The sequence below is a fragment of the Cordyceps fumosorosea genome (assembly GCF_001636725.1).
Source record: "Cordyceps fumosorosea ARSEF 2679 chromosome Unknown scaffold_18, whole genome shotgun sequence".
NCBI classification, from domain to species: domain Eukaryota; kingdom Fungi; phylum Ascomycota; class Sordariomycetes; order Hypocreales; family Cordycipitaceae; genus Cordyceps; species Cordyceps fumosorosea.
Genome location: NW_017387318.1, coordinates 598,705 through 613,325, shown reverse-complemented (window position 1 = coordinate 613,325; position 14,621 = coordinate 598,705). Strand labels below are relative to the sequence as shown.

General features: G+C 53.3%; 8 protein-coding genes across 8 annotated transcripts; 5 read left to right on the top strand and 3 right to left on the bottom strand.

Annotated features, from left to right (window-relative positions):
- Nucleotides 1-954: 954 nt before the first annotated feature.
- Nucleotides 955-1,582, top strand: ISF_06877 (Erg28 protein; the record flags this gene model as incomplete). The annotated part of the gene is made up of 2 exons (XM_018850481.1): nucleotides 955-1,017; nucleotides 1,121-1,582. The coding sequence occupies 2 exons, from the start codon at nucleotides 955-957 to the stop codon at nucleotides 1,580-1,582; spliced, it is 525 nt and encodes a 174-aa protein (XP_018702521.1).
- A 146-nt stretch (nucleotides 1,583-1,728) lies between these two features.
- On the bottom strand, nucleotides 1,729-3,036 carry ISF_06876 (galactose-1-phosphate uridylyltransferase; the record flags this gene model as incomplete). Its single annotated transcript, XM_018850480.1, has 4 exons — nucleotides 1,729-2,588; nucleotides 2,641-2,776; nucleotides 2,830-2,881; nucleotides 2,936-3,036. 4 exons carry the CDS (start codon nucleotides 3,034-3,036, stop codon nucleotides 1,729-1,731), a joined length of 1,149 nt encoding a protein of 382 aa, XP_018702520.1.
- Nucleotides 3,037-4,169: 1,133 nt separating this feature from the next.
- ISF_06875 (Transcriptional adaptor 2) lies at nucleotides 4,170-5,645 on the top strand (the record flags this gene model as incomplete). The annotated part of the gene is made up of 1 exon (XM_018850479.1): nucleotides 4,170-5,645. The coding sequence occupies one exon, from the start codon at nucleotides 4,170-4,172 to the stop codon at nucleotides 5,643-5,645; it is 1,476 nt and encodes a 491-aa protein (XP_018702519.1).
- A 650-nt stretch (nucleotides 5,646-6,295) lies between these two features.
- On the top strand, nucleotides 6,296-6,865 carry ISF_06874 (Rhodanese-like protein; the record flags this gene model as incomplete). Its single annotated transcript, XM_018850478.1, has 2 exons — nucleotides 6,296-6,410; nucleotides 6,543-6,865. The coding sequence occupies 2 exons, from the start codon at nucleotides 6,296-6,298 to the stop codon at nucleotides 6,863-6,865; spliced, it is 438 nt and encodes a 145-aa protein (XP_018702518.1).
- A 560-nt stretch (nucleotides 6,866-7,425) lies between these two features.
- Nucleotides 7,426-8,331, top strand: ISF_06873 (hypothetical protein; the record flags this gene model as incomplete). Its single annotated transcript, XM_018850477.1, has 1 exon — nucleotides 7,426-8,331. The coding sequence occupies one exon, from the start codon at nucleotides 7,426-7,428 to the stop codon at nucleotides 8,329-8,331; it is 906 nt and encodes a 301-aa protein (XP_018702517.1).
- A 1,656-nt stretch (nucleotides 8,332-9,987) lies between these two features.
- ISF_06872 (HD domain protein) lies at nucleotides 9,988-10,880 on the top strand (the record flags this gene model as incomplete). Its single annotated transcript, XM_018850476.1, has 2 exons — nucleotides 9,988-10,253; nucleotides 10,319-10,880. 2 exons carry the CDS (start codon nucleotides 9,988-9,990, stop codon nucleotides 10,878-10,880), a joined length of 828 nt encoding a protein of 275 aa, XP_018702516.1.
- A 352-nt stretch (nucleotides 10,881-11,232) lies between these two features.
- ISF_06871 (Phosphatidylinositol-specific phospholipase) lies at nucleotides 11,233-12,414 on the bottom strand (the record flags this gene model as incomplete). The annotated part of the gene is made up of 1 exon (XM_018850475.1): nucleotides 11,233-12,414. One exon carries the CDS (start codon nucleotides 12,412-12,414, stop codon nucleotides 11,233-11,235), a length of 1,182 nt encoding a protein of 393 aa, XP_018702515.1.
- Nucleotides 12,415-12,968: 554 nt separating this feature from the next.
- On the bottom strand, nucleotides 12,969-13,358 carry ISF_06870 (Hydrophobin 2; the record flags this gene model as incomplete). The annotated part of the gene is made up of 3 exons (XM_018850474.1): nucleotides 12,969-13,025; nucleotides 13,091-13,146; nucleotides 13,208-13,358. 3 exons carry the CDS (start codon nucleotides 13,356-13,358, stop codon nucleotides 12,969-12,971), a joined length of 264 nt encoding a protein of 87 aa, XP_018702514.1.
- Nucleotides 13,359-14,621: the final 1,263 nt, after the last annotated feature.

Below are 14,621 nucleotides of genomic sequence, written 5' to 3'. Positions count from 1 at the left end.
CGATGGGCTGCTGTGGATGGGACAGATGGCGATATGCATGGAGCGAAGGGCTGAAATCGCTATCTGTTCCTTTTACCAAGAATATGCCTTTTACCGAGAGTATTCAACAACCAGACAGCCCAGGTCCGACAGTAGACTATCACGAAAGGGTCAGCAGCGAAGTCGTGCCGCACGATCAGAATCAAGTCACCGCCGTGCGCCGTCATCAAGTACACCCAGATGTTCCAGATGCGAGCAAGAATCGTCGCAAGAGTCCTTGGAATGGGATGCGTCTTCTGAGCATAAAACGTACTCATCATGTCAGGAGCCCCTCGAATGGGATGCGTCTTCTGGGCATACAACGTCTTCATCATCATGGAAGGAGCCCTTCGAATGGGATGCGTCCTCCGGATTTACGTCTACATCATCGGGCTACGAGAGCGCCTCGACTATTTTTTCTGAAGGATCGTACTAGGCCGTTTGTGCCCAGTTAATTTGTCGGCGCCGCCGCGGCTTTTACAAACGAAGGGTACCAGCATTTGTGACATTTTCGTTGATTAGCTGCGGAATTGCTTGCACCATAGTCAAGGATACGGTGGTAGATAAATTCATTGAGCAGGCACTCTTTGGCATGGTTTGTATCGATTGCTTCTACGAGATTGGCTCGCCGTTGAGCGTCACTATGGCCGTTGAGCGTTGATGATGATAGCCAGACATGTATTGTGCGAAGAATTTCTGTGGCTAATTTCCATTCGGTTTTGGTCCTTTAAATATCAATAAGTTGAAATTATTCATTGCAACAACAGCTGTTGCCGAGATGACTTACACCACACAGTCTGCCCCACAACCTCCACAACCCCTAATAATAAGCAGCTCAGGCGAAATGCCATCACGAGACACCTACACAATACTTTTGGGATCTCTCCAACGAGCCGTGTGCCATTCATTCACGAGGCAACGCCTAAGACTCCTTCAATGGACTTCCTCAAATCAATCCTACCACCCGGCAAGGGCATCTTGCCCTACTACATGCTAATTGTGAGTCTCGCGCCAGCTCCGTACCCTCTTTCCGCCCAGAAGCACCACTGGCACCTCAGAGCTTGACCCCCCTTCGCTAACCACCACCTCGTCACATCCGCAGCTCTCCGTCATCTCGATCGGCAACTCCCTGCAAGCATATCTCACGCTGCACTTTTCACGACGCGTCTATAACGGCCGGTTCGTGCCCAACCCGCGCCTCACCTCGACGACGGCCGCCGACGGCCGCGACCCCCAGGACCGCACCGACAAGCTCGTGCCGGCGAGCGACCCGCGCGACCCCCGCGCGACGGACCAGCTGACGCCGCTCGCCGGCCGCCTGTTCGGCACCTGGACGCTCATCACCTGCATCGTCCGCTGCTACGCCGCGTACCACCTGCACATCGGCCCCGTCTACAACATCGCCATCTGGACCTACGTCGTCGCGCTGGGCCACTTCGCCAGCGAGCTCTTCCTCTTCAAGAGCATGTCGCTCGGCGTCCCGCAGCTCTTCCCCTTTTGCCTCGCGACCACGGCGCTGATCTGGATGCCCACGGTCCGCGACTACTACGTCGAGTTCAACTGAAGTCCCGCCCAGAAACAAATGAATGAAAAGGAGAGAGAGCACGTTGCAGCCACGTGGAAATAATACTGGTAAACTCGCTGATTCTAATGTATGACTAGACTCCATTTAAACAACCGAAAATACCTTCTTCCCGCTCAGAAAGTGAATCACTTGTTTCGACTTCTATAAATCTCGCCGCCGCAGTCGCGCAGACGAGCGGCAGCTTGCTCGGGCGTAATGTCGCGCTGAGGCTCCGCCATTAACTCAAAACCAACCAAAAACTTGCGTACCGTCGCAGACCGCAGCAGCGGTGGGTAAAAGTGCATGTGGAGGTACGAGTTCTCAACCTCCTCCACGGTGCCCTGCAGCGGCGCCTGGTGAATGCCGGAGCTGTACGGGAAGCTGCACTCAAACAGGTTGTCGTAGCGGCGCGTCACCTCCTGGATCGTCTCGGCGAGCTGCAGACGCTCCTCGGCGGTGAAGTCGACCAGGGCGCGGACGTGGCGCTTGGGCAGCACCAGGACCTCGAACGGCCAGACGGCCCACCAGGGGCAGACGACGAGGAATCCCTCGTTTTGCCAGACGATGCGCTCCTGCTTCTCGAGCTCGAGCTTGGTGTAGTCGGCGAGGAGGTGGCGGCCGTGCTGCTTCCTGTACCTGCTCATCTGCACAATCTCCTTGCCAGGTTCCTCGGGCATAGTCGACGTGGTCCAGATCTGGCAGTGCGGGTGCGGGTTGGAGCAGCCCATAGCGGCGCCCTTGTTCTCAAAGATTTGCATGTAGCGGTACTCGTCCGTTGGGATCGGGGCTTGGTCGCGTGACACGGAGAGCTGCAGCTTGCTGGCAACGGCTGCGAGCGGGTTCGATGCGGCCAAATGGTTGGCGTAAATGCGCGTCCAGTGGTCAATGCAGGGCAGGATGTCGGAGCCGGGCATGTCGGCGAGTGTGAGGTGGTGCTTCGGTGAAAACGTCATGACATAGCAGACGCCCTTGACGCTCTTTGCCTGCAAGAGGAGGGACCCAAGGTCTACCATGTGTTAGCGATCGAAATGAGGCGTATTTTATAGCTCGAGGTTTACCATTGGAGGAAGGCTCGGGCTCATAGTCGGGTTGCTGCTCCTTGACGGCGCTGTAGTCGTTGACAAAGGCAAACGTCTTTTCGTAGTCGGGGTTGTGGTCACCAGAAGCACGCGTGTTGCGCGGGCAGAGATAGCACTATACCATGGTCAATTGAAAACTTCGGCCATGCGATATTGTCGGAGCCTCACCTTCGGGTCGTATTCGGGTAGCTTTGCCTCAACAGCAGCCTCCTGCTGGCCTCTACCCAATTTTGTTAGCGCTGCCTTGATTGAATAGAGAAATGACTGAGCTCACTGCCATGGTCGCTTTGTCCGGTGAGGCGAGACCAACAGCCAACTGTCCGTCAGCGGGTTGTAGCGGCGGTGGGAAATGTCGTCGAGAATCTTGTCAGGCATTGCGGGGGCGGGGCAGCGCAGCTCCGGGAAGCTGAGGAGACTTGACGAAGCAAACGTAAGGTGGTCAGTCAACTTGAAATGAGAGATAATTAGAGCAAGAAGCAAAGCTTAAGTAGAAACGACAAGTTGTCAGATCAGTGCGGTGTATAAATACGAGGGGTGTTGGGAATCCTTTTGGGGACGGCCTCGACGCCGAGAGCTGTCTAACAGTAAGCGCTCCAATGATATCATGGTATCCGTATTGTGGAAGGAGTTCAGTGGCACCCCACGCTACTCCAATATACGCCGGCAATTTTTTCGGAGAATAAAATGAGCGAGCTGGGAGATTAGATGAAGTCGGGTCTGGGCCTACCAATCTTTTGGCAATAGAAAAGAGATTTGAATTTTGCTTGTTGTGCTTGGGAATTGAATTTATGAACGGTATATGCACAGAGACACTATAACTAGTTGACGCCGATGTCTAACAGCTGAAGCACATCAACGCCACGAGATGCAAGAATGCAAAAAAAAAACCGACATTTCACCAGGCTGGATATAGAAGTCTGTCAAGTACGCGCTGGATCTATAAAAATCTCAGGCAATAACTTGTTGCGCCAGTCGACTTGCTTTTCACCCACGACGTGTCACATGACTTGGCACGTGCAAGACAGGCAGCTCCCTTGTCCACTAGCGCGTCCGTTCAAAGCGCAGCTATCATGCATCGCGACGCCGCCCGTCTTGCGCTGACAATTCCGACAGGCGGGCTTCGCCATCAACCAACGCCAAAAAACAGGCATTCTCATCAAAATTTCGGTCAAGTCTTCCAACTTGATATCGAAGCATGCTTTTTACCGCATAAGATCCCCACATTGTCTCGCTCGTTACCGCTACAGCACACCCTCGAATCGACGCTGGTGGCGTCATCGCCTGTAGCCAGTGGAACCGGGTTCGGCAGGTCGCGTTATCAACACATCAACACCGCAACCATTACCCCAGCATGGGTGTGATTCGCAAAAAGACTGTGAATAGAGGAGGTGAAGGAGGTGTGAAATATGTTTGTGATGCGTGTTCCGTTGATATTACATCTACTGTAAGTGCTGTCGCATAACCCCCAGCACTACAGTGAGCGAGGACGGCTCCTTGTTCATCTCCAGATGCTAACGTTGTCGCGCATTCAGGTTCGAATTAGATGCGCGGATTCAGCATGTACAGACTTCGATCTTTGTGTCTCTTGTTTCGCCAAGGGAGAATCGCGCAACGCACACGACCCCGCGACCCACGCCTTCCGCGTTATTGAACAAAACTCGTTTCCAATTTTCGACGACGAATGGGGCGCAGACGAAGAATTGCTTTTAATCGAGGGCGCCGAGATTTACGGACTCGGGTCCTGGGCGGACATCTCGGATCACATTGGCGGTTTTCGTCAGAAGGACGAAGTTCGCGACCATTACCTCAAGACATACGTCGAGTCCCCGCGCTTCCCACTCCCAAAGCGCTGCAGCCCTCATGACAACGAGTTGGCCAGCGAGATCCCCCGAGAAGAATTTCAGGCCCGTAAAAAGCGCAGGATTGAAGAGCGCCGTGAGGCTGCCAAGAATGCGCCGGCCTTACAACCTAAGACGAAACCGACGGCCTCTGTGCCCAGCTGTCACGAAATCCAGGGATACATGCCCGGTCGCTTAGAATTCGAAACAGAGCACGCCAACGACGCCGAAGAAGCGGTGCAACTGATGCAATTTGACCCTGGTGATGGGCTGAACCCCAAAACAGGAGAGCTTGAGCCCGAGATGGAACTGAAGCTCACCGTCATGGAAGTGTATAACTGTCGACTTACGCAGCGAGTGGATCGCAAAAAGGTCATTTTCGAGCACAACTTGCTTGACTACAGAGAAAATTCAAAGCTAGAAAAGAAGAGGACCAAGGAGGAAAGGGACCTGATTCAAAAAGCAAAGCCCTTTGCGCGTATGATGAATTGCAAAGACTTTGACGATCTTTGCCAAGGGCTTGTTGACGAGCAAAACCTCAGACAAGCCATTGCACAACTACAAGAATGGCGCAGTCTCAAAATTGGTGACCTGCGCAGTGGAGAGAATTACGAGGCAGAAAAGGCCGCCAGAATACAAAAGTCAATACCTATGGGCTCCATGGATCGCGAGCGTCTCGCATCTACGCAACGCAATAAGCAAGCAGCGCCGCCCGAGCCGCCCAGCGGCGCTGCCCTTCTTGTCGCGCCGGAGCTGCCTGAACACATCAACCAGGGGACCGCAGACGGTGACAGCAAGTCGCTCGCCAATGGACAGACCAATGGCGTTGTGACTAATGGCCACGCACCACCAACACGACCAAAATATGTCCCTCAGCCGATATCGGGCGTGCAGTCGCTCCACCTCACCCAGGACAATGCTCCGGATCTACACCTACTCACGGCCGACGAGGCGAAGTTGTGCGAAGTGATTCGCTTGCAGCCCAAGCCCTACCTGATGATCAAAGAACAGATTTTGAAAGAGGCCATAAAGGGGAACGGATCTCTGAAGAAGAAGCAGGCTAAGGATATCTGTCGACTAGATTCGCAAAAGGGAGCAAGGATTTTTGACTTTTTCGTCAATGCAGGCTGGGTCGGGAAAGCGTGAGGGGGGGGCACGGGGGTTTTTTTTTTTTTGAGAGCAAGGCCTCTTCTAAGAGCAAGGCCTCTTCTGAGAGCAAGGCCTCTTCTGAGAGCCAGGGTTCTTTCAATATCAATGTTTCTTCCGGGCAGATGGTCGGTTATTGTGGTTCTGTATTTATCTTAGGTGTCTTGGCTTGGAATAGCCTCGGAGTTGATGGTTGGGTTTCTTTCGCGTTTTGGCTGTGCACAGTTTCAAGGCGTATGGCAGGTGGCTTAGAGAGCATGCATCTTTAGTAAGCGAGAATGATATCCTCTTGGTTTTCAGTACTGATGGTGACGCGTGCTTCCATGTGGTGACGTCAATGTGTGTTGGTTCAGTAACGACTACGTGGCATTTTTCGCCCTTTCGAATAAAAATTAGGACTAGACTGAGCCTCGCCCATCAAAACCAGGATATTTAAGAATAATATTCAAAAAAACAGGAAAGGATGAAAGGTGGTCTGGAGAAGAGGATGTCTTTTTAAAGTTCCCATTCAGACTGGTTACGAAGTTATCGCGGGTATGATCCGTCCGCCCCACTTCCCGAGGCCCACAAGTTACCGACCACTTGGGTGCCTCGTTTCTAGCGCCCATCTCTCCTCAACTACATGCCTTCGTCTTGCCCATCTTCTCACAATGGCCAGCATCGCAACCCTCAAACGCATCTCCGCCAAGGACCTCGCAGATCGAATCCTCGCCGAGCAGGGCCGCCCAGAGCAAACCTACGCCATTGTCGACGTGCGTGACGATGGTAAGCCCTCACTTCTTCCCATCCCAGCCACCCATGAGTTATGGTTCAGAAATTTGTTTAACTTTTCAAATTGCAACATTCGATTTCACCGGCGTCTTTACATGGAAATTAACTTTGGTGTTTGTTTCTTAGATCATCTTGGCGGCCACATCAAAGGAGGCATCCACGCCGCCAGCGCGCAGCTGGAGGCGATGATGCCGACACTACTCCGACGCCTAGGGGGAAAGAAGACAGTCGTCTTCCACTGCATGCTGAGCCAGCAGCGGGGACCCAGCGCGGCGCTGCGGTACCTTCGAGAGCGGCAGCTGCAGCAGGCGCAGGAGGGCAAGTCCGAAGGGGAGGATGGGCAGGAGGTGCTGGTCTTGGAGAACGGGTTTGAGGGCTGGCGGCAGCAGTACGGGTCGGACGAGCGACTCACGGAGGGATACCGCAAAGAGCTGTGGGAGAATTACTAGGAGACTGAGGAGAAAAGAAAAAAAAAGTTTTGTATTCTTCTTCTCGCCTTTCTCGCCCTGTGAAAGAAAAAGTCTATGGCTTTACCCCGGTCCGATGACGACAAGACGTCGGTCTAGAGGACGAGCCAGAGTCCTGGAATTATCGTCATAGGGCTGAAAATAAGGTTGGGAATGTTTCTAGTCTTTTTAAGTGCCTATCTCACGGTGAGGAACAAAGCTTATCGGCGCCAGGTTGCCAATTCCCAGCGTTCTGGGCGAGAGATACCCGAAAACAAGATTCGGGATTCGTTACAATTCGAAAGCTACTTTACAACCTTGAGGAAATTCTTCTGCTTCATTGAATCTGGCCTCATCTCTGAAGATTATAAAAAGAGGTCGTCCCCCCCGCCCATCTCTGCTTCCCTTTTTCCCGCATATCCAACTCTCACAACCGTTACCCTAATCAACGCTTCGTCAACTCGAATCTTCCCTACCCAATATACACTAAAAGCCTTAAACCAGCTTTCAATATTCATCATCCAACTCCAACTTTAGCAACACTCCCCAATCCACTCTCAGCAATGTCTCATTTCAACAAGAACGTCCTGAGCCCGGTGGCTCGTTATTCCTACCGCCGGACAGGTCGACGGATTGAACGAATCAACGAGCGAGAGATACGTTCGGACCGATACCCACAAAATACACAGGAGGAGATCTCGAGCTTTAGAGCTCAGATCGCCTCCAGTGGCTCGGATATTGGTGGCGGCCCCTACCCTGTGCCCGGTAGCGTCGCCTTTACTGGCCCCGGCCAACCTATCACCGGTCCATGGAACAATGGCATGTACCTCCAGCGCCCCCAGCAACAGCAACAGCAGGGGGCCTACCACCCTCGGGCTAACAATGGCCGCCCTCGCGACCATTACTACTACGCCCACGCGAGGTACATGCCTCAGGAGGGTGGCGACAGCGCCCCCCCCTCTTCCTCCTCTTCCTCCACCTCGGACGAGGAGGATCAGGACCAGCCGGACCAGTCCAACAGCTCCTGGACCCAGGAGCCTTGGTTCCAAGCGCACGAGCTGTGGGCCCAGCAGTTGGCCCTCGATATCGACGAGTGGCAGGCCAAAGAGGACGCGATCCTCGCACTTCACTGGGCCGAGGAGGCTGCTGCCGCCGAGGCCGCCCGGGCTAGGGCGAGACAGAGCCCCGCTCCAGGGTCCTGGGCTGCCGGGGCGGCGTTCTGGAACGCCACCTACAACCGATTCACCCCTTCCTCCGCGGAGGACTTCAACTTTGCCCGCCCCAGGTTTTACGAGTACGACTCTGACGACACCATGTCGAACGAGCATGACTCTGACTACACCATGTGGGACGACTACGAGCTTTACGCCGACTGGTCGGACGACTATGAGGTCGACGCCAACGGCTCGGACGAGTCTGACCCCAAGGCCAACCTGGAAGAGGAGGAGGACTTGTACAGCCCTAAGTAGGGCACATTGCCCCTCTCGGCTTGAACTCTGTCAAGGTATTTTGCTGCCTGAGCCACCACCGGTTACCAACATTGTACTAACATTGTACCATCACCAGTCTACCAACATTGTTTCAACAACCCTGGACCCGATTGTACCAACACCAGGCAGCGATGGAAAACCCCGGAAAACCGCACAAAATAATTCACAAAATCGACAAAACTCCAAAAAAAAAAACAAAGCATCAACAAGAAGCAAATGTATAACTATACGGTGATAGTGTCTTCGGATGGGTCCTTTTTTAAGGAGTTCGATTGCAGAAGCCGTACAGCATTGGTGGATTACAGACCACACAACCACATGGTCTTGACTTTCTACTTTGGTGAATTCTTTTCGTGGTTTGGTCTCCTGGATAGGTTTGGATGGGAATTTGTTTGTTTTGTTCTGTTTGGATATACCTCTCAGCGATTTCTTCTTGATGGTTTGGTTTTTGTTTCGGAAAATCAGGACGAGAATATGCTGGGAAAAACACTGTAAAACAGACAAAACACAAAAAAACTAGAAAATCTCTTATGTAATGAATAAAAAAGTTTGTTACCCAAAAATGAAGCTCTAAAAAGGATCGTGATGATTTGGTCTCCTTGGCCAATGTAAAGTCCGTTGCAGGGATAACCTGAGGCCATCCCACGTAGTAGAGGAGATGGCATGCTGATTTCTTTCCAGAGAAGCTAGAGCCCTTATCTTCAATGATTCTCACTTATCAAGAAGTCGTGACGTTTATATTTTCCACACATCGGGATACACAGCACTGATCATGTACTTGTTGGTCCACTGAGTCTGCTCCCTTTCATCCTGGGTTGCGTCTTAAACATTGAGAACAATTTTTCTTGTCTTTTTTACTACCAAAGTAGATATTCTGATGTCATCTTGGCTGTTTCTCTCCCCAAGCCTTCTTCTCTGCACGATCCAGTCATGAAGTCATCACCGTAGACACCCGGTGCTGGCTACAATATCACTCTCGAGCCTCGACAAGGTTGACAGCATTTATCCTCTTCTTCTGTATCACCACTTTTAAAGCCACGATCACACAAAAGACTTTCAAGCTAATTTTACTTCCTCTCAATATATAGAATTCGTCTTTCCAGCAATTATACACGACACACGGGCAATTCTCGCAAGCTGCAAACTACAAGTTCTGAGATCAGCCAGCCTACCCTACACCACCCTTGCCAAATCGGGCGCTGACGATCGGCACAGGTTCAATTGGCCCAATCACCAATCATGCACATCCACCATTTCTCGCCCAATGACTCGCCAACAGCAGCCCAGGTGCCAGGTAGGTGGGCGTCCTGGGAACGGTTGACATCGGCGCTCATCCGTCGTCATTGTTTGTTTTTTTTTCCGCCTCTGCATTCACAATCTCTACAGTGATTTGCCTCCTTCATTCTGCACGCCTGAGTGACTGTGACTTTTTTTTTTCCCTCTTTATCCAACATCAAGTTATTGTTACAATTTTCTTCTTCTATATAATACCCCTCACCGGCCCCATCGCTGTCTCGCTTTCCCCCCCCATCTCCCCAAAACATTTTGGTGGTAAACCGACAACGAACAACCTCCCCCGCCAGCATCGCAAACCACTTCGCCCCCAACACAGCGCGCACGACATACACAGACAAGATGGGTTCGCGCCCGGAACAATCCGAAGCCTGCAAAGCCCCCCCCCCCAGCTACGGGCAGCGAACACAGCAGCTGATCAATGGCCAAGACCTCGGCTTCACGCCCACAATCACGGTCGACGGCCCATGGACGGTTGAAAAGGTGGTCGAGCAGCTACCCGGCGGCGCGCCGGCCGCGGGGTCCAGCTCGCCACTGGCCTTCTTCCACATGCTCGAGCGCCTCAAAACGACCAAGCGCGAAGGCTGGCGACGCTTCGGCATCGAGCGGTACGAACGCGCCCTCCTCCTCTCCTACCCACTCTCTCTCCTCTACTAACTTTTTCGCTTCCCAGGGGCGAGTCCATCGCCGACCACATGTACCGCATGTCGCTCATCTCCATGTTCGCCCCCCCGTCCCTCGCCCCCCGTCTCGACCTCCCCAAGTGCGTCAAGATGTGCCTCGTCCACGACATGGCCGAGCTCCTCGTCGGCGACATCACCCCCGTCGACGGCGTCCCCAAGCCCGAAAAGTCCCGCCGCGAGGCCGCCACCATGGACTACCTCGTCTCCCTCGCCCCTTCATCTGTCGGCGCGGAGATTCGCGCCATCTGGCAGGAATACGAAGACGCGCAAACGCTGGACAGCAAGTTTGTGCACGACGTGGACAAGATGGAGCTGCTGTTGCAGATGATGGAGTACGAAAGGAGGGGCGCGCGCGGGGTGGACTTGGGCGAGTTTGCGTACGTGGCGGGCAACATGACGCTGGAGGAGACGAGGGGGTGGGCAAGGGAGTTGATCGCGGAGAGGGAGGCGTTTTGGGGAGGGGAGGCACATGTGCAGGGCGACAAGGGCAAGGAGGGAGGCCTGTCGGAGCTGCATGCGAAGCAGCAGGCCGAGTACTACAAGCGCGACTAAGCGACACAGAGAGAGGTTGTGGTGTTGTGGCGTCGCCGAGGATGCCAAGTTGTTGTTTTCTTGTTGGCCAACAACGTTCATTGGTTGTGACTGTGTAATGACATGACAGCATACGTTGTGATGAGCGGATGCGTTTTAGATTTGGCTGCCTGCCGAGGCTATAGAGCAAGTACGTTTTGATAGATTCATTTCGCATACAGAAACGAACGAACTTTTCTGCAATTGAATCGCGGGACGTGACATTTCATTTCTGACATCATTAAGTTGGTGCTCATAATACTTGGGTGAAACCCTTGTAGCTATCTTCTTGCTAATCTATTAAATCGCACAATTATTCAGTAGAGATACCCGCCTAAGCCTTGAACACATCGTTGCGCGCCAAGACGGCCTCGATGCCTCTCTTGCCGGGAAAGTCAAAGATGACGATGCCCGTGCGGCCGTTCTGGTCACCGGCCTCGAGCCAGCGGCCCGTCTCGTCATTCATGCCCACGACCGTCCTGTTCTTGGGACCCGCGGCGGCTTCGATGGGCAGCACCCCGACGCTCGCGGAAATGTGCGAGAGGTACAGGGCCTTGTTGTCCTGGGGGTCGCTCGCCGTCTTGGTGAGCGCATCGCGGATGGCATTCCACTTGTCCGAGAGGTGGTTGACGTCCGGGATTTCCCAGAGGTCCTCGAGCACCATCTGGTTGCCCTCCCACGCGATGCCATACTTGTTGGCCGGGCCGTTGCCGTCCGCCGGGAAGTTCTGCAGCACGAGGATCTTGGAGCGCAGGTCGCCGAGCGTGGGCAGCGGCGCGGCGGGGTCCCATTTGTAAAAGTAGCGGTAGGCCTGCTTGGCAGTGAGGGCCGATTGGTAGCGGTAGTAGTTGAAGGCCTCCTCAAACGTGCGCGTGTTGTGCTCGCCGATCGGCGTGCCTTCCTGCTTGACGCGGATAACAAGCGTCTCGGAGGGGTGCGCTTCCAGGAAGTTGAACATGTTGAGCAGCACGTCCTGGTAGGAGAAACCGGTGTCGCCATCGCCGTGGTAGATGTGCAGCTCGTTGTCACGCAGACGAGCGCGGACGTCAAAGTAGCGCAGACCAGCAGCGAGCTGGGTAGAGAGGTTTGCGTTCTGGCATTGAAGCACCTCGCTGCCAATGGCGTACGTCATGGTGTCATGGGTGCCAGGCACGCTGAGGCTGGTAAGGAGGGTGTCGTTGCGCAGGGCGCCCATCCACGACGGGTGCGCCAGCGCGCCGGCGTCGAAGCTAAAGGGGCTGTTGAAGCCGTGATAGCAGGCGGCCGCGACGATGCAGGGCGCAGCTGCGGCGAAGAACGTGCGAAGGAGGAGCATGGCGGAGAGAAAGGTGACTGCAAGCCAGAAGAGGTAGGAGATGGGGGAGCGGGAGCGTCCAAAGGGAGCGGCTACGTCGGGGCTGGACTTGCCGAGTAGTGGTGAGGACGGCGGGGAAGAGGAGGATGGTGAGGATAAGGATGAAGTAGAAAGACGAGATGGACGGTCAGGAGAGGGGCGACTATTTGAATTTGATACCATTGTTGTGCGTTTCGCTAGGCAGGAAGTGAGGTCGCTAGGCAGGAAGGACCAAAAACGTGCCCGCAAACGCACGCGGTGCTTCACGTGGCTGCTCTGCCTCCAACCTCAATAACAAGATGTATCTAACGTTATTTCAGCCTCGTTCTACCTTTCGCTCTCCGAGAATCTGATGTAGATGACTTTCGAGCAGGAAACAATGATGTGCAGGTCGATCCCTGCCCATGTACCTGGTCCTCGTAGCCGAAGTCCAATGACCAACGGCGCTGTCCGATTCTCTCCACGTGGGGGAACCATCCCCGAGTACCCTCCATACCTCTGGCAGCAGCGCCAAAGAGGCGGCGAACTGGGCCATAAAAATATATTAAATATTGAATTTTGATCCTCAATCTCATTCTCCGAGAAGAAGGCGATTTTTTCATGTCGATAACTGCCCATGCTACTTAGTCATATTCTGGTTGGTGGGAGCACCATTCACATCCACGGTCGGTAGTTGGATCTACGCGGTCCAAGGTCGAATAGTTACGAGCTGTTATTATTATGACAGCCAAAGTAATCTAGTCACGAATTCTTCCAGTATTTACAGTTCCCTTGCAGAAAAGTGCCTGGCCCAGCTAGGTTCAAGAACGGGTCGTTAGTCAGTGTCCGAGCACGTCCATCCCGCTCTCCATCAACTTACAAGGGTGAAGGTGCAGCAAGCAGGCACCATACCGAAATCGCAACCATAGTAATCAGCTAAAAACAGCTACCGTCAGTCCAAGTTCAGTTCAGATGTCCAAAATCATTAGTAACATACGGCTCTCGCAGTCCAGGGTAAGGATACCTAGGACGTCGACGGCGCAGCACTGCGGGTTGTTGTAGGTGAGGCCGCTGGGACAGGTGAAGGGCCCCAGAGGTATGGCGAGGCCAACCGTGGCAAAGAGAGCCGCGGCAAGGGAAGTCTGCATCTTGATTTCTTCTTGTTTTTGATAGTTATGAGTAGAGTAGATGATGCTTAGTAGGCGATGAAGCTGCTTTCGGCGGAAATGCCTGGGGCAAGACGTAAACTTAAGTACTCCCAGCAACTGGTAACACGAGCTCCGGAGATACATCTCAACACCAGTACTCGAGACCTATACGTTTGTAAAACATGTGCGACATGAAACTCACATATACGAACCACGGCCCTGCTGTTCTACCTGTTCTGCCTGCCGCAACAGAAACCATGAACCTCTTCAGGCCGTTGCATCATGTGCGTCTTAAACATTTGGTCATCAAGTTGTAACAGCAAGGGGGAGGAGGCACATAAAAGTACATCAAGCAGTAATCGAGTTTTCAAACCAATACAACTGACACTGCCCTAGACATTCTCAGCCTTGTGCACCTAGCCGTGCGTCGGCTTGGGAGCCACGCTCTGCACCCCTCCATGTTTTGTCAACTATTGCCAGATCATGTTTCTGCTTTCAACCGTTTATTTCTCACAATATCTCTTTATCACTTCTTCAGCCCGTAGCTTCAACAAAGATCTTCTTGGAAAACGGCCATTTTCTGGCTAATGCCGCATCGCATGACTACTGAGAGCCTCCAAGCGCACCCCGCATTCGGAAGGCAATCTACTTCAGAGCGCCTTAACTGCCGGCAGCGTAACGTGTCACTGCAGATGCATCCGTTTACCATTCAGTAAACCTGTAATTTATTTTCATCAAAAACAGTAAAAGGTGCGTATACCTCGTGACCCATGATCCTGATGGACGCGTTGACCGAAGGTGTCGCCGGCGGGCAAGTTCTTGACTCAAGTTGACGAGGAAATTCATCCCTCGCTCCCATAACATCTTGTGCAGACTGAAGCTCATTCGTTGCACGCCCAGAACTTATATACGCAAAGGATTGAGTGCAGGCTTTTAGCTGCTCGCCAAGCGCCTTCTTGCCAAGCCGGATCGTGAAATGGTTATCTGCAGCCCTGCCACCCAGCGTTCTTGGCGCGCAGCCCTGCCGAGGAACTGAGAAAACGGGACCCCGTCCGGCCCAGAATCATGGAATTACTCCTCTCAGACCTCTTCGAAATATTCCACTCTCTTTGTCGATGTTCTTGTTCCCGCGACCCCTGGGGAACCATCAGCGCGCGATCGGGAAAATGGATTCCCACGACTTACAAGCCTAGTTCCTGCTTACTATGGAGCCGCTTGGACAAGATGTAGCAAATTTCACCAAAGGAAGATTTAAGAACTGAC